The sequence below is a fragment of the Monodelphis domestica genome, chromosome 3, assembly GCF_027887165.1.
Source record: "Monodelphis domestica isolate mMonDom1 chromosome 3, mMonDom1.pri, whole genome shotgun sequence".
In the NCBI taxonomy this organism is placed as follows: domain Eukaryota; kingdom Metazoa; phylum Chordata; class Mammalia; order Didelphimorphia; family Didelphidae; genus Monodelphis; species Monodelphis domestica.
This window is the reverse complement of record NC_077229.1, coordinates 298,454,225-298,477,994: the sequence shown is the minus strand read 5'-3', so window position 1 is coordinate 298,477,994 and position 23,770 is coordinate 298,454,225. Positions and strand designations below refer to the sequence as shown.

Sequence of the window (23,770 nt, the reverse complement as noted above, 5' to 3'; positions counted from 1 at the left end):
ATTATAATTGATGGAAAATGACCTGTTATGTCCACAAATATTGTAGCTGATTAAACTAATCATGGTGAAGTAGGCTTGAGCACATTACCAAGATAACTTAAATTTTTCTAGAGAATATTAACTACAGCCAGTGGTAGCTCTTACTCTGATATTTGGGTTTTCTCTCAAGTACTACCCAGTAGCTGTTACTATTGTGTTTATAGGAGCCCATGAAAGGAAAAAGTACTTTTTAGTTCTAGCACAATCATTCATTGTTGAAGGAAGAGATGAATACATATCCTGTCAAAGATACATTCTTTTTTCTGTAGAGGCTATTAAAATCAATTTCCTTTTGCTAACAGCTACTTTGTGTGTGTGTGTGTGTGTGTGTGTGATACACTAATCACTGGAGAATGGAAGAGTGTATATACAATTTTCCATGTACTCCGTAGACACTCAAAAAACAAAAAAAAACATTTTATGCAATCTTACCAAATGACATGTTGAGATGTTTTGAAATAATTATAGGACTAAAAGGAACCTTGATCAATTTGGTGTGACCACTACATTCATGAATGTCGAAATTTCTAGGGCCAACTGAGCAATGGATACTGAGGGTGGAAAAGTGTTCGTTATCATAGACAAAAAGAAGTATTGAGTTGATAGTGTAGTTCTGTTTTTATGGATACAAGATATAGTTGTGTTGTATTAAGGATTATTATATGCAAGAACTGAAAAATAACTTCATTATATTATATTCTTTTTATAGAACTGGTTATTAAAAGTGTCAGGTAGTTCCTTTCCTCAATATATTCATTTTGATAGAAAGTTTTAAGAGAAAGTAGTTCAATTAAATTAATATAGGTGAGGAACATTTAGAGTTGTTTATTGAAGAAAAGGCTTAATAACCATTCTAAGTATGGAAAGGATTTTACTTAAGAGTTATAATACAGATCTTGATCATGTCCCTGAAGACCTAAAGAAGAAGATAGATGCATAAATTAAAGCAGGAGATATTTCAGTTTGACTTTTAAGAACTTGACAGGATTAATTTCTTATTCTTTAGCTACTGAGGAAAGATGGAGTATCAAGAGCATTAGAGTTTGACAGAAAATGTTTAAGTAAGATAAGGTAAATATTTACAGTGTTACACAAATAGATATCCAAAGTACTGTAAATGTTTCTTCAGGTAGCTAATTCACTTTGGGAATGATAACTTAAGAAATAAATTTAAATAAATGGGTTACTTATGAGCATTTAAATGTGAAAAGTATTTCTATGAAAAGAATGTCACATCTTTAAATCACAGAAATAATGAAGATAATGTTTGTTTTAATCTTTCAGTGTCAAATGGACAATGCCATTTTGAGCAAAATTGCAATTGATGGCAAAAACATGATTCTTAATTGCAGAATGACTGAAAACAAAGTACTGAAATTTAATGAAAGGATTTAGCATTCCTTGAGTCATCAGGATTATAGATTTAATGTGGTCATGATCAGAAGTAAATTCTTTTTCATTCCCTTCAACAAACATTAAGTTTCTACTATGTTCAGAATACTATGGGGTACAAAATATCAAGAGCTGAGGATGTAAAGTCATATAAAGATTCTCTGGAAGCTTACATTCTAAAGTCTGGTAAGAATTCAAGACAATGCCCATTTTTTTTTAAAATTTCATCTTCACTTACATATATAAACCTATATCAGTTGAAGAGTGGCGTAGGTTAGTAGCCTCCTAAAGTCTGTTCTAACTAGGTCTGTGAGCCTAGGAGTGAAGTTATTTATGCAAAATTCATAATATAAGGTTTGAATAGGACCAGTATTCTGCAACCTCAGCAGGAATTAGTTTTCTTTAAAAGGCAATAAAACTGTCTGAGGGACCTATTTACCCCATGCTTCCTTTGATGTAGCTTTCTGTTCAGCTACACATATATAGATAGTCTCAACAGTGTGGAGTCAAGAGCTCCTCTTCAAGCTCTCTGAATCATAGATACCTTGATAGACAGGTTTCCATAGATAAGAAAGTCAGTGTCTATAGAAGTTGCAGGGTTCTTGTTCTATTTCTTTGCTAGTTTAGGACAAAGTAAGTCTTTTGTTAAGTGGTCTATGACTTAAGTGTTTAATTTTATCCCCAAATCAGACTTGCTGCTACTTTCAAACTGAACAAGGTCAAACTAGTAATTGGGTTTATTGTGTTAAGAATAACTGAAAGAATTTGAGATTTCTTTTGCATTGCAAAATAGGTTGATTATAGCCATCTATTGCCTTTTGTTTTTCTCCTGATTGTACTTCAATTCTTGGCTCAAAATTTTGTGTAAGAGTTTTGAAACCAAAGTGTTATTACCCAATTTAATTATCATATTTAATTATAATTTACAATTTTAAAGAGTTTCCTGAAGCACAGACAGATTGAGTGATTTGTACATGGTCACAAAACTTATCTATCAGAATTATAATGTATGCCTAGGTCTTCAGGACTCTCAGATATATTCATAGTGCCAAAAGGCTTCTCAAAAATGTAACTTTTTTAAAAGCAGAAACCTAACTTCCTCTGAGTACATTAGAATCTTTAATTATATTTTAAATAACCAGAGACAAAAAGTCTACTATCAAATTTGTATGAAAACTATTTAAAACTATCCACTGAAAAAAATTTAATGTGGTTTTGTGCTTTATGTAATCTTTGGATACAGCATCTAAGAGTTTTCTTGACCTGTTAAATTCACATTTTGAAATGTCAGTTTTCTAAACACTTAAAAATATAGTTGGTTACTGATGTTTATAAGTATTTATAAAATATAAATTGCATTGTTTAAAAAAATTTTATGACTACATAAAATGTTACATTTGACTGACAAAATCAGTTATGAATTATTTTAAGTATAAGTTTTTGCTTTGAAGTAAGGCAAAATAAATTTTAAGTATAAAAATAATATGGAATAGTCCGAGGGCTCTAATAGGAATTAGTCCTATAGCTTATCTATTAAACAATTTTAAAAATTCAAATTTCTTCAGACATTAATTATATATAATTAGATAAAAGATAAGAGACATTAGTAAATTGATTTGTGAGGAAAACTTTTAGTTTCAAATTCTAATGCTTATACTGATAGCCATTTCAAATCCTGATTATTTTGATTAGTAGTGATAGAGAAAGTTTCTCATAAGAGCTCAGGAGGGAGATTAATGTTCAATGTATAGATCTGGCTTTTCCAGGAAGGAAAAAAATTAAGCTATTGGGGAGCTAATGAGATCACTTAAAGAGAAAGCATGTAGAGATAGCAAGGACCCTAAGAATATTAGAATAACCTACCTCAACCTACCTGGGCCATCCTTTACATTTAAAAAGATAGCTTTCAAGTAACTACTTTCTTGAGAAGTCTCTCAAATGCTTCTAGCTTAACAAGATTTTGGCTGTAGCTATATGTGGGTTCTCTTAAATGTGAAAGGAGAGTTGGAGATCCTGTCAGCCAATATTTTATCAGGTGAAGAGATTTTTTTCTCTACTTGAACATTTAAAATTGTTGGCTCTAGTTTTTAAGTACAAGAAATCTGCTTCTTTATAATTGCTTCTAGAATTCTGTCCTCTGGAATTTGACAATCCTTAAAATATGTTGGACCTTATAATATCCTTTATGTAATTCCTCTTTTTTAGAGTAAATATATTCCTAGTTTATTTTGCTATATCACATAAGTTCAAGGCCTTTTCATGGTCATGGCTAGTCTCTCCTGGTTATGCATTAGTTGATATCACTCTTAAAATTTAATACTCAGATGAACACAATATTTTAGCTGTGGTCTGACGAATGTAAAGAACAGTAAGTAGAACTATTACCTTCTTATTTTTGACACAAACTATAGTTGAAAAACTACAGTAATTTTATTTTACCCCCATATGAAATCTTGGTTTTATAGTGCATTCTTTATTGCTCTTAATTTCTATGTTCTTTATCAGTCAAAAGCTAAAGCGTTTTAGATAACTTAAAAATGGATTCCATATTGTGCTACTGGTTTGCTTTTCTGTGTAGGGAAATATTTTATCAATGTTTTAATTATTTCAGATTTATGTTCTCTGACTTTTATAAAGTAATATGAGTGAATACAAACCAAAGAAAATACATTAACTGTTTTTTCAAAAGGTATCTGTTTCCCCCTAGAGGCTGTTTTTCTATGTTCAATAGAATACAAGCAGTTCATTCAGCAGGGGCCTCTTATCAAAAACCATCTTGTAGTTAGGGATGACTGGCAGGGTTTCAGGTTACCCGATTTTACAGATTTTCTTCCTGTTTAGGTCTAAGAAGAAAGGTCCACAAGCTACAGTAACTCTCAATACATTTTATTCTTCAGTATCATATCCTAACTTTAAAATGTTCCTCAGCTTACTATTAGGTGGAATATTATTAATCCCAGAGGAATGTAATGTTTGATTTATTTGCAATGGTGATAATAAGCAAATTGGGAATGGCTCTCCATTAATAACAATGAGATACGTATTCTATAGAGCTTTCCTAACTCTACTTTAAATACTTAATATACATGTGAAAGAAGTACTTTTTACCCCCAAGTTATATTTTAGGAATACTTTATTTGGAATACATTTAGGAATGTTAGTAAGGAAGTTTGCTTTTAGCTTTGTCTAGATAAAGGATTAAGCAATATTTTAGTGAAAGATCTCCTCAGTATTTTAGAAAAATTACTAAGATTTTATTGCACAAAATGTATATTTTGGTTGACCTCCTCCCTTTCCCCCCAATTAAGAGTGCTAAGGTTTTATGTTTCTGTTGAATTCTGGAATTAAAAAAAGGCAAAAGTTTTGCTTTAAGGTTTACGTTTATATTACTGTTGTCTGCATTTACTCACACTGGGGACAGGTTTGCTCAACTCTTTGATTCCCTGCATTCTAGCTTGGATTGCAAGCTTATTTTGGCAGAATCATGAAAATAAAATTCTATTAAGATTTCATTAGATATGATTATTGACTTTAATAAGCAGTTTTTAGACATATCTAAGCTTGTTAATATTTTGACGAAGCAGATTTTCCTTTTGATAATTAAATAGAACAGGTTTGGTCCTCAAAGATTCTATAAACAAACTTAAATATAATATTCTAATAGAATTCCAGATTTTAAAGTTAATCAATCATAGTACTGTTAACAAATAAGGTTTAAAAAATTTGTAGATGATTTTTTTTCTTAAAAGAGAATTGTCCTGAAATGCATATGTACACATGCATATTATTTTCCATACAGATTTGAGTTCTGTGAACCAGCATTTGTGGTTGGTAACTGCCTCGAGATAGCATCCGATAGCCATCAGTATGACCGGATTTATTGTGGAGCTGGTGTCCAGAAAGACCATGAAAACTACATGAAAATATTATTGAAAGTGGGAGGTATTCTAGTCATGCCTATAGAAGATCAGGTGACTTTCACTAATCTTTTCCCCTAATGGTATCAGAAACACATGTGAATATTCTTCATAATTTAATAGTAATAAGTTCTTTCTAAGTTATATATTTGTGATTTTTAACTGATAGTAAGATCCGCATCCTCTATGATCACCTATTACCAAGAGGAATTTAATTAGGAAATAAAATAAATCAGAATTACTAAAATTCATGTGAATAAAGCAATTAAACTTTTATTTGAAGAAGAATAATATTGTATGAAGTTTTGAAAAATAGTTCTCAAAAATGTATTCAGTGATTCAAAAGTCCCTGTTTTGGATGCCATAATTAAAAAAGCATTTTAATAATGCTAAGTATCCACTTTACTGGCATTACTTTCATAATATTCTTAACCATCCAAAGATTATTAAGTGGAAAAAGTCTTACTTTTGGCCAGAAGAGAAAAAAAAGGCAATATCAAGTTTTCTTAACTCTACTAAATACTTAATAAATACTGCTATTTACTTCATTTACACATGTGAAAGAGGTACTTTTTATCCCCAAGTTATATTTTAGGAATACGTTATTTGGAATACATTTAGGAATGTTAGTGAGGAAGTTTGCTTTTAGTTTTGTCTAGATAAAGGATTAGATATCCTCAGTTTTTTTAGAAAAATTACAATGATTTTATTGCACAATATATATTTTATTGCAAAATATATATTTTTGTCGATTCCCCCTCCCCCCCTAGAGTGCTAAGGTTTTATGTTTCTGTTGAATTCTTGAATTTAAAAAAAAGCAAAAGTTTTGCTTTGAGGTTTACATTTATACTACTGTTGTCTGCATTAATAAAAATATAGTTATAAATATGTACTTGCATGATATGGTAAAAATAATGAATTCCCTAAAAAAAAATTGTTGTCAGAAAAGTTTCAGAGAAATTGATTCCAAAGTATTTCATTGAAATTAAACATTGAAAATAATTATCAGTATGAACTGGAAAAAATAATCTGGTTTTGAATGTACCCTCATGTTCAGTAAGTTAATTTGTGTTTTAATTTTAATGATAGTCCTTAGGACATTTAATAAGGATTTCAGTTAGTTGAGTCATTACCCATTGCATTAATAAACATTTGTTTTTCTTTGGCATGGGAACAGGTGACAAAATAATTTGCAAAAGGTGGCACTATGAATGTGAAGGCACCTAGTGATTTTTCAACATTATTTATTGGTCTCTTGGCTGTTGATTAATACAATTTATTGCTATAAGTAGAATGTGATGAACCGATTAACCACAATAATCAAAGCAATGACAGTAATACTTTGTTTTTAACCAGCTGAGCTCACAAGAGACAATTTTCGACAAAAATTGAGTTAACCTTTTCAAACACTGTTTTCTCAGATTTAATCCCTTTAAGTACTCTTTTATATTTAACTACATAGTTTTAATTTAATTTTAATCTAAAATCTTAAACCTGCTATATACAATGTAAAATCAAAGTAACACTAACTAAAGATACATTTTACTATTCTACATTTTAGTTGATTATTATAGGGCTTGTCATTTCTGATCACCTCACCTAAATTATATTCAAGTAAAGTGGTATTATAAACCTAATTAGATTATTACAATTATAGTTTGGCCCCCTTTCCTAGATTAAACTGTTGGGTTTGTTTTTTTTTTTCATATAGTTAACTCAAATTATGCGAACTGGACAGAATACTTGGGAAAGTAAAAACATCCTTGCTGTTTCTTTTGCTCCATTAATACAACCAAATAGGAATGACAATAGCAAACCAGATTCAGTGGGATTACGTAAGTATTTTTGTTCTTTAAGACCAAATAATTGCTGTTTTTAAACTTGGTGTACTTAGAAATAAACCAACTATATGATAATGTGCTTAAAGACTATGGAAGCATAGATTAATTGAAATTTCAAAATATTTCTATATAATGGTTCTTTATGTTCTATATCATTAGATATGATTATTAATGTGGTTTATACTAAAAAAAACACCATTAGCATAGTTTAATTTCTACCTTAAATGAGCTTTTAAAAAATATATCTTTTTGACCTAAGTAGATTAGCCGTCACATAGAAGTTTTATTCTTTATTTGCATATGAAACTCATGGATTGTTTTGATAAATGTATGATAATGATAGAAGTATTTGCTGTGAATAGAAACCTCTATAGGACTCTGTTACAAAAACTCTTGCACATTTTAAACTTTCTTGTATCTGTGCCAAAAGTAGTTGAGACCCTAAGTTTGCCTTTTAGGGGAATTGCTATATTATTATAAAATAACATATTAGCACAATTGATGCAATTATTTGGAAAGATGTATTTTTTCCTCTGCATTCTTATTCCAACCACATTATAGCCTCTTTTCTTTTTTTTTAGCTTTGATTGTTTCTATAATTATTGGGTACATACAGTATAACTTTTGGCTACTAAAAAGAATTTTAAAAATTGCTTTTGTCTGTCTTTTTCCTAGCATAAATCAGCTGTACACTTCTGGTACTGGGAGCCATGTCAGTTAAAGTAGATGGATGAAAAAGAATGAGAAAGAGAAATCAAGAAATGATAACCTCATTGGCACAGCATTAAAAATTTGACTTTATATTTGCCTAACTGTAAGCATAATGCAGATCATACATAAGTGGATTTTTGAAGTCCACAGTAAATATGAGTTAAAGCTTTTGAGTGCCTACTAGATACATAGTGCTATATAAAAATAAAATCACAATTTTCTATTAGTACTCGATATCCTTTCCTATTTTAACTGTTCATTTTAGTGTTACTGTAGTTTTGTATTTTAAAAAATTAGAATATAAATAATTAGGTAAGATTCCCTATTATAAATACTAATTATAAACATGAGTAACAAATACAAGTTTTGATCATATCAGCACAATTTATGTACCACATAAATTTGAGGTGTTTTTTTTTTTTTACTAATATGCCTATATATTTTAAAATAAGCACTATCATATCATGATGGGTATAAAATAAGGTAGTATTTTTGTATAGCAAAAGCAGTTAGTCATAAATGTCTCAGAAAATATGGCTTTTGGATAATTCTTACTCTTAAGAGCTGATCTTAAAGATTTATGAAACTAATGATTACCTAATTATTCTGTGTAATAGTCATGTAACAAAAAATTCTTAAAATTTTTGAAACAAGGAGACCAACCAGGAGGTTATTTGAAATAATGAGGACCTATATACTTATATATTATATACTTAGGATGCCAAAGGAGAGAAGAAGCCATATACAAGACATATTGTGAAGGTAGGAATAAAAGAACTTAGAAGCAGATTTGAAGTTTTAAGTGAGGAGTCAAGGGCAACACCCAGGTTTTAAGCTTTGGGTACTAAGTGGATGCTTGGTAAAGTTAGCAATAATGGGAATGTGAGGAAGAGAGGATTTTGAGGAGTAAGAATTTAGTTTTGGAAACTGTGAAGTTTAAAATGTCTATTGGACATCCAATTTGAGATGTCTAAAGGGCAGTTAGAAATGTTAAACTAGAGGTCAGGTACTTATATAGATCTGAGAGTCATCAACATGGAGATATTCAGACCATTGTCACTGATTAGACAATCAAGTAAAATAATAGAGTAGAGGAGAAGAGAGTGAGTGACCATTGGGACTGGGGGAAGGGGAAGGCTCTCACTTTTAGTGGGTCTGGCCTGGATCCACTAGAACAAACAGAAGGATCCATCTGGTCTGGCCTGGATCCACTAGAGCAAACATAAGGATCCATCTGGTCAGTTGGAAAACCAGTAGAGATCAGTGTCAGAAAAACCTAGAAAGAACATCAAGGAGGAGGTTAAGTCAAGAAGGATGAAGAATGAGAAAAGGCCATTAAACAATCTGGCAATTAAGAGATCTTTAATAACTTTGGAGAGAGCTGCCACCCCTTCTTAAGATCTTAATCCTTTTTATTAATTTTTTCCCACTCACTTTTTCTCTTATGATTGATTATCTTGATATACTATTTCCCTTTTTTCCCTCCTCTTTTTCCCTGCTTCATTTTGTAAGGATCCTTTCAGACTTCTTTTTATTTCCCCAAATAGTTGATAATTACATATTTTTCTATTATTCTAATTTTCTAACAATTTTCTAATTTACCACAATTTATTTAATTTTTGTTATGTTTGTTGCTAGCAGTTTTTCCTTTTATAATGTCTAGTTGTAAAATTAAAACTGAAAGACCTGAAGTATTTTTCAAATGTGAGATTCTATTATTATTGTCTTTAAGTTACTTTAAAGATACTTGAATATTTATGGCTGATATTGCCCTCAGGCCATCTTATGAATAGTGGAATTGCTAGGTCAAAGGATATATATTTTTTAAACTTTTGCTGCTTACTTTCAGATTTTCAAAAATAATTTTTTAATCGATTTATTATTTATTCACAATTGATTTATAATTCTTTTTGCAAAGAATGAGTATAACTTTTTCTATCCTCCAACACTGATTTTTTCTTTTAATTATTTTTTGCTAAATTAATGGTATTTTGGTGATACCTAAGTTAGTTGGTATTTCTTTGATTATCAGAGAGCCATATCATTTTGTATGTGACAATTGTAAATATCCACTTTATTATGGACCTTTTGTAAGTGTTTAACATCCCATATAATACCATAAATTATATTATGTTATATTATTATATTATATATATTATAATACCATAACAACAAACCAGTTGTTGTTATTTTTAATTTAGAAAAATAAAGAACATCTTAAAGTAGATAAGAGTGCTGGAGTTGGAGATGTAGGCTCAAATCATTTCTCTGACTTTAGCTTTGTGACTCTTAACAAATCACTTTTTCCCTCTTAGTCTGTTTCCTAATTTGTGAAGTAGATATCATATTTGCAACATCCACCTTAAAGAACTGTTGTAAGGCTCAAATGAGATGATGTATTGTTAAAACCCTTTACAAATTTAAAAATGCTATATAAATGTCAATGATTATATTTGTCAACTTTTACTTTAATAGAATCAAAGAACATTTATCTTGTGTTAAGGAATTTCTTCTATTTAATGGAACAGTTACAACTCTGCAAATGAGATAAATACACCTCATTTCACTTTTTTTTTTTTTAGTCTCTTTAAAAAAAACTTTTAAGTTTATCAGCTGGTTGGAATTTACTGATATATGAGAAATTTTTTTACATTTTCCCCCCAAGAGATAGACTTTTAAGATTATTTCTGGAATTATTTTTAATCTTTTATTTTTTTCTTTAGCTCCTTGTGCTGTCAGGAATCTTCAAGATTTGGCTCGGATTTATATTCGACGTACACTTAGAAACTTCATAAATGATGAGATGCAAGCCAAGGGTATTTCTCAGAGGGCTCCTCCCAAAAGAAAAAGGAAAAGAGTTAAACAAAGAATCAATACATATGTGTTTGTGGGCAATCAACTTATCCCTCAGCCTCTAGACAGTGAGGATGATGAAAAAATGGAAGAAGACCACAAAGAAGAGGAAGAGAAAGACCAGGGTGAAACCTTGAAGCCAGAGGAACCCCCTCAGAATCTATTGAGAGAGAAAATCATGCGACTACCCCTGCCAGAGTCTTTAAAAGCTTACTTGACATATTTTAGAGATAAATAAGTCATGTGAAGTAGAAAAGATACCTAGTGATAATTCCTTTTTCCTTGAAAATGTAGCATTTGTTAAGAAATGAATCAGAATCCACAATTGTGTCTAGCAGTAAGACAGAATTACAATGGAAAACATAGCCAATTTCTGTCTTAAAATGAGGAAGATTTAGATTTAACAATAAAAGTTCCTTTTATAAAATATATTTTTCTTTAAATTTTGAAAAAATGCTGTTGTAACCCAGAGAGAAACCCCAAACTAATCAAGACTTTGTGCTTGGGTAAAGAAAACCAAACCTTTTTTTTTTTAACCTAACATTTGTATTGGGTGAAGGGTAGATGAAATTTTATATCTAGTTAAGTAATAATTTGTTCATGTATTCTTGTTCAAAAAGCTATTGTTGACATTTTTTCTAGGAAGTATTTTAAAAAACAGACCTTCTAATAATGACATCAAACTCTTTGTAGATTTATTTACTATACTTTTATTGCAATCATTATTGCTGGGTTGTTATAGATGTATTCTGGGTAATACATAAGTGCAATAACTGAGTACAGATACTGAATAAGTTGGCTTTAATAAAAATGCAATGTCTCTGGTAATCAGACAGTTCTGCTACTTTTACATTTGTAGCTACTGCCAAAAGACCTAAGGGGTGGGAAATTACTGTTTTCTCTCATAGAGACAACTTAAGGGAACATCATGCTAATATTAAAACAGATATATTGTTAATGTAGCTCTTAGTTTGTATGAATATGCTACAGTTTCAGTATTTACAAATAATGAGAATATCTGATTCTTTGGAGTTTTAAAAGACTACATATTGAGTTCTTTTATAGCTCATGGTATAATTGTCACATATTTGGCAAAAAAAAGTCATGTTCTACATTTACTATTTTAACAGAATAGGAAATGAATAAATATTAGCTATTCTTTCTTGGATCATTGTATTAGCAGGGCCTTTTAGGTTTGTTAAGCAGATGCACTTTAGTAAGTGGAATTTAAACTTCTGAGTATTTTTCCTTTCACAAGGTAGGGCTACATGGGCGTATATATGCTTCTGGACACAACTTTCTAATGTAAAACAATTTTCACAGAGATCTTAATACATTTGTTTTTTGTTTTTGCTTTTGTCTGTGTATGTGTGTAATTTTTGGTTAAGATATGTAGGATAATTTGGGACCTACTATGTGCTCATTAAAGTCTTTTCCTTTTATGCTTTTTATTGGTTTGGGAAAATTATTGCTGTTTTCACCTTAGCTTGATGGATTGCTTTTTTAAAAAGCCTGTCTAATATTTGAAACTTAGTTGTAAGCATATCATTGAAAAATTAGAAAATTTAGTAAAGTATGTTGTAAAAGCCATTATGAACAGAAATTTTTTTTTTTTAATATTGGGCCCAATGGAAGACATTCCTTAGTAAGATAACTTGCATGTAATTACTACTGAAATAATAGTATTACATCAATTATATTTTTAAATAATGAAACAGTACATTGCCCTGTTATTACCACCAGCAGCACCACCACAGTTAAAATATGTACCAATTGTATTTGCTCAAGGAAACTAGCCAATATGAACATGGTGTAACAGGTTTATTATCTGCCTATGAAGATTCAAATAGTAGTAACATAAATATACAAATTTTGCTCTACCGTACAAAATCTAAAATTAGGTATTTAGAGTGTTTTAAGTTTCACTTGCCTACTTAACTAGTTTCACTTGTTATAAATAAGAGGATCTTAGTAACAGTTAAAAGGTTATTTCCCAAAAGGTCTGTATTTTGTATCCCTGAGGAAATATAGATCTTCACGTTCTTCTATAAAATTAAATAAACTAACTCTTATTGGAAAGTAATATTCTAGTAAATTATATTTACTGGAATAACACTTGAAGTTTTTTTGTAAGACAATTGCATTTAGAAGTTTTTATATATTGTAGTATAGAGTAAATTTTGAAATATTAAAGTACTAAGCATTTGTCTTTTGATTTGAATACTTTCTTTCTGGTAAAATTTCATCTTAACTTCAGTTGCCCAACTATTTTTCTAGAGGAACTGGGGAATTTACATTTTGTTCCTTATCTTTCTTTTGGAATCTGCAGCCAATAAGTAAAAGTACAAAGATGTTAATTTTAATGATTTACCTCCTTAAGAAAAAAGCTTTCTTATAGGATGCATGTGAAGACTTGACTTTTTTTCATTGTATTTCATTCTGTTGTATACTTGATAAGATGGACAATAAATAGATAAGCAAGATTACTTGATGTTTAATGTTTGTCCTTGAAATGATCTTTTGTTTTTAAAGGTGCATTCATTTTAAATTTGCAAGTTTATTAATGCCTTTAAATAAAGACTTAGAAACACAATATTAATATTAAAGTGAGGTCTTTTGCATTTGTTAATAGAGACAAGATTGTAATAAATAATTTTTTTTGTGTGTGTGGTTTGTGCTTAATCTTTTCCTGGTCATAATAAAATGGTATATTATAGTTGTAAGGGACACTAGGGTTATGATTGTAAGAAACTGTAGGGTACAAATGATACTTAAATGGAATTTTATAAGTGGAATTTTGGTTTTGTGAAAAGTGTAATACACTTGAATTTTAAAGTCCTGGGCTCAAATTTAGCCTTATAGCACAGTCACTCTACAATTTTGAGCAAATCATCTAATTTGTTTGGGACTCGGTTTTCTTATCTGTAAAATGAAGGGGTGAGACTAGATGACCTCCAAGGTCTTCAAAGAGGTGCATCATATAGTTAAGTCATGTAATTTTAGAGCTAGGTAAGATATGACATAATTTTATAGTAGAGGAAGCTGTATGCTTATATAGTGAGCATGACAAACTTAGTGAGGTACCCTACTAATATAAACCTACTTGGTGATAGAGGGAGTTCATGATTCATAAGTAAATGTATTTTCCATGATTATGCATCATGATAGATGCTATTAATAATAAAGCACTTTCAAATTTAAGGAAAAAGCCTTGTATCTTCTATTTTTATGCATTTATCAAGTGTCTACGCATTATTCTAGGAACCAGGGATAGAAACACAAAAGTGAGACATTGCCTTTCCTCAAGGAGCTTGTGTTTGAGGAGGTACAACTTATTCACAAATGAAGGCTATAGAAGGGACTGAACTGCTGGAGGTCTTTTAAAGGAAGAGGCACTTGAAAGGGAGCTCTGAACTTCTGAGAGGCTAACTATACTAGGTATGGGGAACAACCTCTTTATAGGAAATGGGAGAGGGACTGTTTTGTACAGGGAACGTCAAGGAGGCAGCTTGGCAAAGTAGACTGTAAACTTTAAATTTACTTTTATCCTAGAAGCCATAGTGAGCCACTGAATGTTCTGAAGCAAGGAAAAGGGCATTGATCAGGCAGGTCCTTTAGAAAATCTAATTTTGAAACTGAAGGATGGATTGGAGAAGGGGGAAGAGACTAGATATATGGAAACCTCTTAAGTGACTATTAATATAGGTGAGAGATAGTGAGGACTTGAATTAAGATGTCTGTGATATGACAGGGAAAGAGGACATGTAAAAGAATTATGTTAAGATAGATGAAGAAGTCAGTGAAGAGTGGACAGTTACTTTGTTGTGAATCTGTATAACTAGAAGAATGGTGGTGCCCTCAAATGCTAGAAGGGATGGATTTGCCTGAGTAAGTGGAAATTAGATGTGAATATCTGGAGAGAGAAAAAGGTTGTGGGAGATTGTGTGGCGGCTAGGATTAGTACAGAAGTGTGTGTGTATCTGTATAAGTATAAAGAAGGTATAGAGGAATTGCTTAACAGTAATGAGGGCCCAGTTAAGGTTGAGAAACCTTTGTAGTGTAAGTCATGATGATTGCTTTTCTCTAATTTCATTCAACAACATGCATGTGTAGAAATGAAGGCAGTAGATGGATGTAATGATTCAAGACTAAGCATGGCAGGGCTTGTCAATAACAAGGCTGGGGACTTGAGAGAAGAGGACTGTAGAGTTGCACTGGTTCACCAAGAAGTCAAGATGGGGAAAAAAGGAGTGACTAAAGCAATGATGCTGTGAGAAAGAACCGAGGGGTCAGAGGGTTGGAGGTTATAGTAGGGAGAAAGTAGAGCTTGGTAAGGGAAAGCAGAGAGATAGAAAAATAATAGATTATGGTTGGATAAGGAAATTTAAGATTTCATTATTTTTAACATTGTTTTAAAATTTTAAGCTCCCAAGTTCTCTCCCTTCCATTTGTCCCTCACCCATTTGAAAAGGCAAGCAATATGGTATTGATTATACATGTGAAATGCAAAGCATTTTAACCTTAGCCATATTTCATGAGAAAGTGAGAAAATTATACTTCAGTTTGTACTCCGTTCATTGGTTCTCTTTGGGGGGGGGATGTCATTTTTTCATCATGAACCCTTTGAAATTGTCCTGGATCATTTTATTCATCAGAGAAGCCAAGTCTTTCCCATTATAACATTGCCATTATGTGCACAATGATCTCCTGCATCATTTCATATCGATCTTACCATATTTTTATGAAACTACTCCCCTTGTCATTTTTTATAGCATTATAGTACTCCATCACATATGCTACAATTTGTTCAGCCATTTTCTGACTGATGAATATTCCCTTTGGGCCACATTCAAAACTCCAGAATGGTTGAACTAGTTCACTAGTCCATCAACAGTTCATCAGTGTATCTAGTTTTCTTCATCCCTTCCAGTATTTTTCATTTTTGATAGGTGTAAGGTGCTACCTCAGATTTGTTTTACTTTCCTTTTACTAATCAAGAGTGATTTAGGACATTTTCCCTTATGAATATAGGTAGCTTTGATCTAAAAACTCCCTGTTTTTGCATGGTTCTTAAAAATTTGCCTCTGTTCTGTACTCAGTATATAGTTGAGAAATGAGTCCTTTTATGAGGAAAACTTTGCTGTAAGAGTTGTTTTTATATTCATTATTTGTGGTACCTTTCATTATAATGTGGTTTCACTAGGTCTATTTTTGCTTTTGTTTTGTCCGAGATCATGACTGCTACCCCTGCCTTTTTTACTTCAGCTAAAGCTTATGAGATTCTGCCCCAGCCCATTTACTCTCTCTGTTTTTCTGTTTTATTAAGTGGTTCCTTGTAAATGTGTTCTAATTCATTCAACGTGCTTCATTTTATGGATGAGCTTATCCCATTCACATTCACTGCTGTGATTAGTGTGTATTTCATTCTACCCCATTTTCCTCTTTTTCTTCCTTTTTTCCCTGTCCTACTTAAAAACCTCTTTAAAAATTTTTGGTTGTTATATTTATATCTAGTTAACTCCCTCCCTATCCCCTATTAGAGGAGGCATTATTTGAAAAAATAAGAGGTATTTTTATATAGAAAACCCATGTCATTTCTTTTTCAGTTCTTTCTGGAGGTGGATATGTATGTTATTCTTAAAACAGTATGTCACTGTATGTAATATTCTTTTCATTCTGTTTTTAACTCTTAGTAATTCCATGTTTTCCCAAATTGACTTGCTTGTCATTTTTTCCAGCACAGTAGTATTTCATCACAATCACATGTCACAACTTGTTTAGCCATCCCCCAACTGATAGACATTCTTTCAGTTTCCAGTTCTTTGCCATCACAACCAGAGCATATAGTTTCTTTACCATTTTCTTTGATTGCCTTAGGAATTAGTTTTAAGACTTTTTTGAGCATAATTGCAATTTGCTCTCCAAAATGTTTGGATCAGTTCCCAGTTCCACTAAGAGTATATTAATGTTCCCTTTTTTCCACACCATCTTCAACTTTTGTCATTTTGCCTTTTTCATTTTAGTCAATCTGATAGGTATGAGACATCTGAATTGTTTTGATTTGCATTTCTCTAATCAGTAATGATTTAGAGAATTTAAAAATATAGTTATAACTTGGATTTCATCACCCAAAAACTGTTCATTTCTTTTGACTATTTATCAATTGAAGAATGGCCCATATTTCTATGTTTTTGTCAAAATTCTCTATTTCAGATATGAGACCTCAATCTGAGAAAGTGTCATGAATTTCCCCCCGATATTTACTGTTTTCCTTCTAATCTTGACTACATTAATTCAAAAGAATTTTGCTTCTGACTACTGTCACTCTTAATTCACCTTTCCTCCTATTATCTGACCTCTAATTCCCTTCTCCTCCTATTTCCCTATTGGACAAGTTACACTTCTGTACACAAACTATTATGTATATGTATATATATTCCTTTCCCAGAATTAATTCTGATGAGAATGAGGTTCAAGCATTGTCTGCTCTCCCTCCCCAAACTATTGTAAAAGCTTTTCCTTGTGCACCTCTTTTATGTGAGAAAAAATTCTTCATTTTATCTCTTCCCTTCTCTCAATGAATCTCTCTCCCCTTCATTTTTTTAGATCATTCCAACATAATTGATGCATACCCCTAATCTCTGTATGTGTAACATTCCTTTTAACTCTTCCTCTAGAAGAATCAAAACTTTAAATTTATTTTGTCCCTTATGTTTACCTTTTTATGCTTCCCTGAGTTGTGTATTAGTGTCAGATTTTCTATTCAGCTCTGGCTTTTTTTTTTTTATATCAGGAATGTGGGAAGTCTTCTATTTACTTAAATATTTTTTTCTCTTATGAAAGATTATATTCTTGCATGTAAAATTAGCTCCTTTGCCTCCTAGAATATCATATTCCAAGCCCTTTGATGTGGAAATTGCTAAATCTTGTGTGATCCTGACTGTGACTCCATGATATTTGAATTCTTTCTGCTTCTAGTATTTTCTCCTTGGCCTGGGAGCTCCAAAACTTGGCTATAATATTCCTGGAAATTTTCATTTTGTGTGGATTCTTTCAATTTCCATTTTACCCTATGATTTTAGCTTATCAGGATATTTCTTAAAATATGATATCTAGGATTTTAAAAAAAAATCAGGGCTTTAAGGTAGATACAGGAGAGATAACAAGAATTATTGGACTTTTTTTCCTGATGAGACATTTTAAATTTTCTATTTTTTTTCATTCTGACTTTGTTTTATTCTTTCTTGAAGGCTCATAGAATCATTACCTTTCACTTGTGCAATTCAAATTTTAAAAATATCTATTTTTTCTTCATGTAAAAACAATTTTAACCTTCAGGTTCTTTTTAAAATTTTTTTTAAATTTCCAATCATTTATTTATTTATTTGTTTATTTATTTATTTATTTTTTGGGCCAAATTCTCTCCTGTCTTCTCTATACCCTCCCTGAGACAGCAACCAATCTGGTATAGACTTTGCATGTGCAATCATTTAAAACATTTTTTTCCATGTTAGTAATTTTGTGGAAGAGAACTGAAACAAGCAAAAAAAAATGAAGAAAATGAAATCTACTATGTTTTGGTCTGCATTAAGACTCCCATTAGTTCTTTCTCTAGAGGCAGCTGACATTTTTCATTATGAGTCCTTAGAGATTGTCTTGGGTCCCAATTGCTAAGAGTAGCTTTCATTCATAGTTGTTCATTATGCAATGTTGCTATTACTGTGTTGAATGTACTTGTTCTGCACATACTTCACTTTACATCAGGTCTTTCTGAGTTTTTCTGAAATCATCCTCATTTCTTATAGTACAGAGTATATCATTATAATCATATGCCACAACTTGTTCAGACGTTTCCCAATTGATGGACATCATCATAATTTCCAATTCTTTGCCACCACAAAAAAAGCTGCTATAAGTATTTTTGTACAAATATGTCATTTCCTCTTTAAAAATTTCTTCTATTTCTTGTTTGGTCATGAATGTTTCCCCTATGCATTGATTTGACTGGTAAAATATTCTATACTATCCTAATTTGTTTATGGTAGCATTTTTATTGATAGATCATGTACCCATTTTGACCTTATCTTTGTATATAGTGTGATATATTGGTCTCTACCCAGATGCTACTGCACCTTTTTACAGTTTTCCCAATAGTTTTTGTCAAATAATGATTTTTTTTTACCCCAAAGTATTGATCTTTGAGTTTTATCAAACACTACTAAGTAACTATGGCCTTTTGATACTATATATCAGTAAGTAATCTATTCCACTGATCTATTGCTCTATTTCTTAACCAGTACCCAATTGTTTTGATGATTACAACTTTGTAATGCAGTTTGACATCTGGTACTACTAGGCCACTTTCAATATTTTTTTCATTGATTTCCTTGAGAGCTTTTTTTTAAATTAAAAAAAAATTTTTCAAACCCTTTCGTTCCTCCTTAGAATCAATTCTGTGTATTTGTTCCAAGGCAGAATGATCAGTTAGGCAATGGGAGTTAAGTGACTTGCCCAGGGTCACACAACTAGGAAGTGCCTGAGGCCAGATTTGAACCTAGGATCTCCCATCTCTAGGCCTGGCTCTTAATCCACTGAGCTACCCAGCTGTGCCCCCCCCCCTTTTTCTGAACATTTTATTTAATTAGTCAATTTAGAATATTTTCTTGGTAAAAGAATCATGTTCTTTCCCTCCCCTACCTCTATCCCTTCCCGTAGCTGACACACAACTCCACTGGGTTTTACATGTGTCCTTGATCAAAGCCTATTTCCGTATTTTTGATATTTGCCCTAGGGTGATCATTTAGAGTCTACATCCCCAATTCTATCCCCATCAAACCATGTGATCAAGCAGTTGTTTTTCTTCTGTGTTTTTACTCCCATAGTTTTCCCTCTGAATGTGAATGGTGTTCTCTCTCATGAGTCCCTCAGAAATGTCCTGGATCATTGCATTGCTGGTAGTGGAAAAGTCCATTACATTTGATTGTACTGCAGTGTATCAGTCTCTGTGTACAATGTTCTCTTGGTTCTGCTCCTTTCATTCTGCATCAATTCCTGGAGGTTGTTCCAATTCACATGGAATTTCTCCAGTTCATTATTTCTTTGAGCACAATAGTATTCCATCACCAACAGATACCACAATTTGTTCAGCCATTCCCCAATTGAAGGGTATCCCCTCATTTTCCAATTTTTTTGCCACCACAAAGAGCTCAGCTTAAAATAGTTTTGTACAAGTCTTTTCCCTTATTATCTCTTTGGGGTATAAACCCAGAAAGGCTATGCTGGCTGCCCCTTTTTGGAGTCAATCTTTTGTTCTTCAATTCTTTTATTTAATGAGTTCTCTTCAGTGGATTTTTGTGCCTCTTACTATTTAGTCAATTCTATTTTTAAAAATTATTTTCTTCAATTTTTTTGGAGGAGGTGGCTCTTTTACTAAGCTCTGCTCCCTCTCCATCCCCTCCCCATCTCTTTCTCTCTCCTTAATTTTTTTTGGGGGGAGCCAGCTGTACTCAGTGCCAACAAAGTGTTCCCCTGTAATATTTCCTTAAAAAAAAACCCAAACCCATGAGGTGGGTGTTTTATTATTATTTTTTAATATTTTTATTTAAAAAAATTTTCCATGGTTACATGATACATGTTCTCTCCATCTCCTCTTCCCTTCCCACTCCCAGAGTCTCCTGTAATATTTCTGACCAGTTTTTCAACTCCTTCACCATTTCCTGTCTGAGAACTGCAGAAGCTGCCACTGCTGCTCACTGCTATTGCTGACACATGCATGTAGGGGTTCCAGATAGGCTTCTACCCTTGTGTCACAGAGTAACACTCCTACTGATCTCTTAAGTTTTCTTGGGCCAGAAAAAATTGTCTCCCTTCAACCTTTTGTTGGCTCTGCCATTCCAAAATTTGGTTTGAGATATTATTTTTAAATGGTTTGAGGAGAATGTTGGGAGAGTTCAACTAGGTGGCTTCCTTTAATAGGTCATCTTGGCTCCTCTTTCCATTATTGTTTGGAATTTCAGATTTCTTGAACATGAAGTTAGTCCATTTTTAGGTGATAATAAGTTCCCGGGTATGACCATTTGTATTTGTGACCAAGGTGGGGTGGAAGAGTAGCTTCTGTGAAGTGAATAAGTTGAACAGTTATAATGTTTGAGGGAGAATCAGTATATATGCCAAAGTCCTCTAGTATAAGGTCAGGAGTTGAGAGAAAAAAATGGAACCATGTACCAAACTCACTGAAGAAAGGAGAGAGCCTTGGAATCTGTTTAGAACCATCAGTCTTGATTGAGTGGTAGAGATGGACTGCATAAACTTCAAAGAAAAACAAAGTTAGTTACTGAGTGATAGAAGTAGGGGAAGAACCTGAAAGGAGTAATATGGAGAAAGGGGTATTCCAACTTCCTCACTTCTACCAATAATATAAGGGGAATGATTCAAGCTGCAGCTGATGCTGAAAAGTCTGACCCAGGAGCTGTTCATCAATGGAGAATCTTGTCTTGGTGACTGTTCAAAAATGGAAAGAAAAAGGAAAAGATTTAGGGTGAAGAGAAATGTGTTGCCTATGGAATAAACCTTCCAGAGGGCACAATGGAAGGGATGGTTAGATTTTGGTGGGGACTTTGTGGTGAAAGTATTGCTGGCATAGACAGAAGTTGTGTTGGGACCCTAGCTCGCCCCTTCTGGGGACAAGAACAGCAAAAGGCAGCAGATGCCAGTCAGAGGAAGATTTTGCTCCCCTTAGCTGAAGCTGGAGTAGGGAATGGTGATATCAGAGAGGGAAGATGGAAATTGCATTGGCTCTGAAAGTCGCCAAGTAATTGTCTTCTCTGAGAGGACACCAGTGGGCTAAGCACAGCAAGAGATAGAAATGTGGTCAGAGGAATGTCTCCATCTCACTCCTTAGTAGAGGAATGGGAAGAAAAGCTAGATTGCAAGGGTTTGGGAAGTGAGTTGGAAGTGAGAAGGTGCAGGCAGTTAGTATAGACCACTTTCTGGAGTAGTTTGTTCACAAGTTATATGTACAGAATCATAGCTTGAGGGGATGGTATGGTCAAGCTTTTTAAAATTTTGTTTTAATGGAAGAGGTCTGAATATTCTTGTAGGCAGGAGAGAAGGAACCAATGAAAAAGAGACTGGAAATTAGGGAAGGGGGAGTATTCAAAGAGCAAAAATTTCTGATGAGATGGGGATCAGTGGCACAAGTAGAGAGATTATTTATTGTTTTCAAGAAGTATCTTATCCTTTGAGAGTATAGCAAAGGAGGAAGAGAACGGGATGATATTGAGGTGATTTAAAATGTGGAGTTGGGAAATAGAGGGAACTCCCCTTGGGTTGTTTATGTCTCTCCCCCCACCCCAGGTCTGCCCCATGTAGTATGTGAAGATATTCCACTGAAAGAGAGTATGAATTTGGAGTCACTAGGAAGTGACATCAGTCAGAAAAGAATAAAAGAATTAGGCCATGAGAGCCCACACAGTATAGTAGAGATTAAAACAGCATATTAGTTTAATTTATACATATTTATATACATTTTTTCAACTAAGACAAAATCTTATATAGATGGGGGAAAAAGCAAACATAGGTTACTAAGTAAAAGGATGCCTTAAAAAGCTAATATTGCTTCATATTAAAATTTATTTCTGCTTGGCAGAACTAACACTTGAACTTCAAGTGAAGTGTTTTTGTGTGTCTGTTTTAAAATCCTAAACAGAACAATTCCTTTTCTACTCTCAGGTCCCACTCCCTACCCATCCACAAGTTAAAGATGTGTAGTTCCTTCAGCTGATCTTCACATGATATAACCTTGAAAGCCTGCCTACCTTCCTAGCATCAGTTTGTTTCATAAAATAGGGTGTTTGTATTGAACACTCAATTTCATTTGTGGTTTGAGCAGGTCAGAATACAAAGTTTATCAAATTCTTACTCCTGGATATTCTGTCTCCCAATATAGTGTACTATTATATTAGCGTTTCTTTTCACTGTCATATTCCACTGCTTCGTAGGTTACATGTACATTTTTTTTGGTATATATTCTATCCAATTCCATCAACTCTGTGCTAGAACTTACACATGTGAACTTAAGTGACAGAAGAGATGCCTTAAAGGGATGGTTTTCCCCATCCCCTCCATGCCCTCAACTTTTCCATGCACAGAAAATCTGTGCAAGTTGATGACACTGATTCCTATGTGTGTGATTATAGGTAGGAAGTTGGCTTCTCACATCCCCTCACTAAATTGTGAATCTGTATGATAAAATCAATTTAGCTAATAAACCATGAAAATTTTCAAACTTTAAAATTCTAATTTTTTTCTTCTCTAGTCAAGCAAAATAATCTAATCTTGAAATTAAGTATATACATTCCTGTCCCCCAAACACAAAATTTTAAAATTAAAATAACTAATTGAAACATTTTACCAAAAGAGGGCAGTATTGGCAAACAGTAGACTATAAGAATTAGACAAGCATATCCTTTGAATTTATAAAGATTATCGTCAGCAATCTGTACTCCAATTGTTTTTTTGTCAGACATATATGTTCATTTATCTTGTTATTACCTCAATTTGAATATATCACTTAACATTTAAAAAATAATAGTTATTTTTTAAAAAAGAATTTATTGAGGAGGGGTTTATTTCAATTTATAAAATTCAGAGATTAAAATATGAACAATTTTTAAAGTAATGAATTCTATAATAGATAACTTTGTTTTCTTAAGTCTATCCTGTAATTACTCTTATCTAATGTTTAAATTTTGGAAGGCACTTTCCTCACCATAATACTGGTTTTGGATAATTCAAGTATTACTTCACTCATTTTGAAGATGAAGAAATTGATACTATAGGCAAATAAATAGGTGACTTTTCCCTGATAATCCTACAAATGATTAGTATCTGAAGTGGGATTCCTACTCACTTTTAAGTCTAGCAGTCTACTCATTATATTTTACTACTTGTCTTTAGACCTAACGTTTATTCACAGATTTGAAATGAGATGTCCAGGTTTGGAAACTGAAGTCAAGA

At 32.3% G+C, this 23,770-nt stretch overlaps 1 protein-coding gene across 5 annotated transcripts in view; it reads left to right on the top strand.

Moving 5' to 3' along the window:
- PCMTD1 (protein-L-isoaspartate (D-aspartate) O-methyltransferase domain containing 1) overlaps window positions 1-13,419 on the top strand; it is a 59,915-nt gene extending 46,496 nt beyond the window's left edge. For 4 of the 5 annotated variants that reach the window (XM_001368793.4, XM_007487138.3, XM_056823902.1 and 1 more), the window contains 3 exons: window positions 5,231-5,402; window positions 7,060-7,183; window positions 10,624-13,419. In XM_001368793.4, the coding sequence (XP_001368830.1) occupies window positions 5,231-5,402; window positions 7,060-7,183; window positions 10,624-10,991 (664 nt within the window). In that variant the 3' untranslated portion in view covers window positions 10,992-13,419. Of the gene's footprint in view, window positions 1-5,230; window positions 5,403-7,059; window positions 7,184-7,864; window positions 8,004-10,623 lie in introns of all 5 variants that reach the window. The other variant, XR_008917710.1, reaches the window with a different exon arrangement.
- The last annotated feature ends 10,351 nt before the right edge of the window (window positions 13,420-23,770 follow it).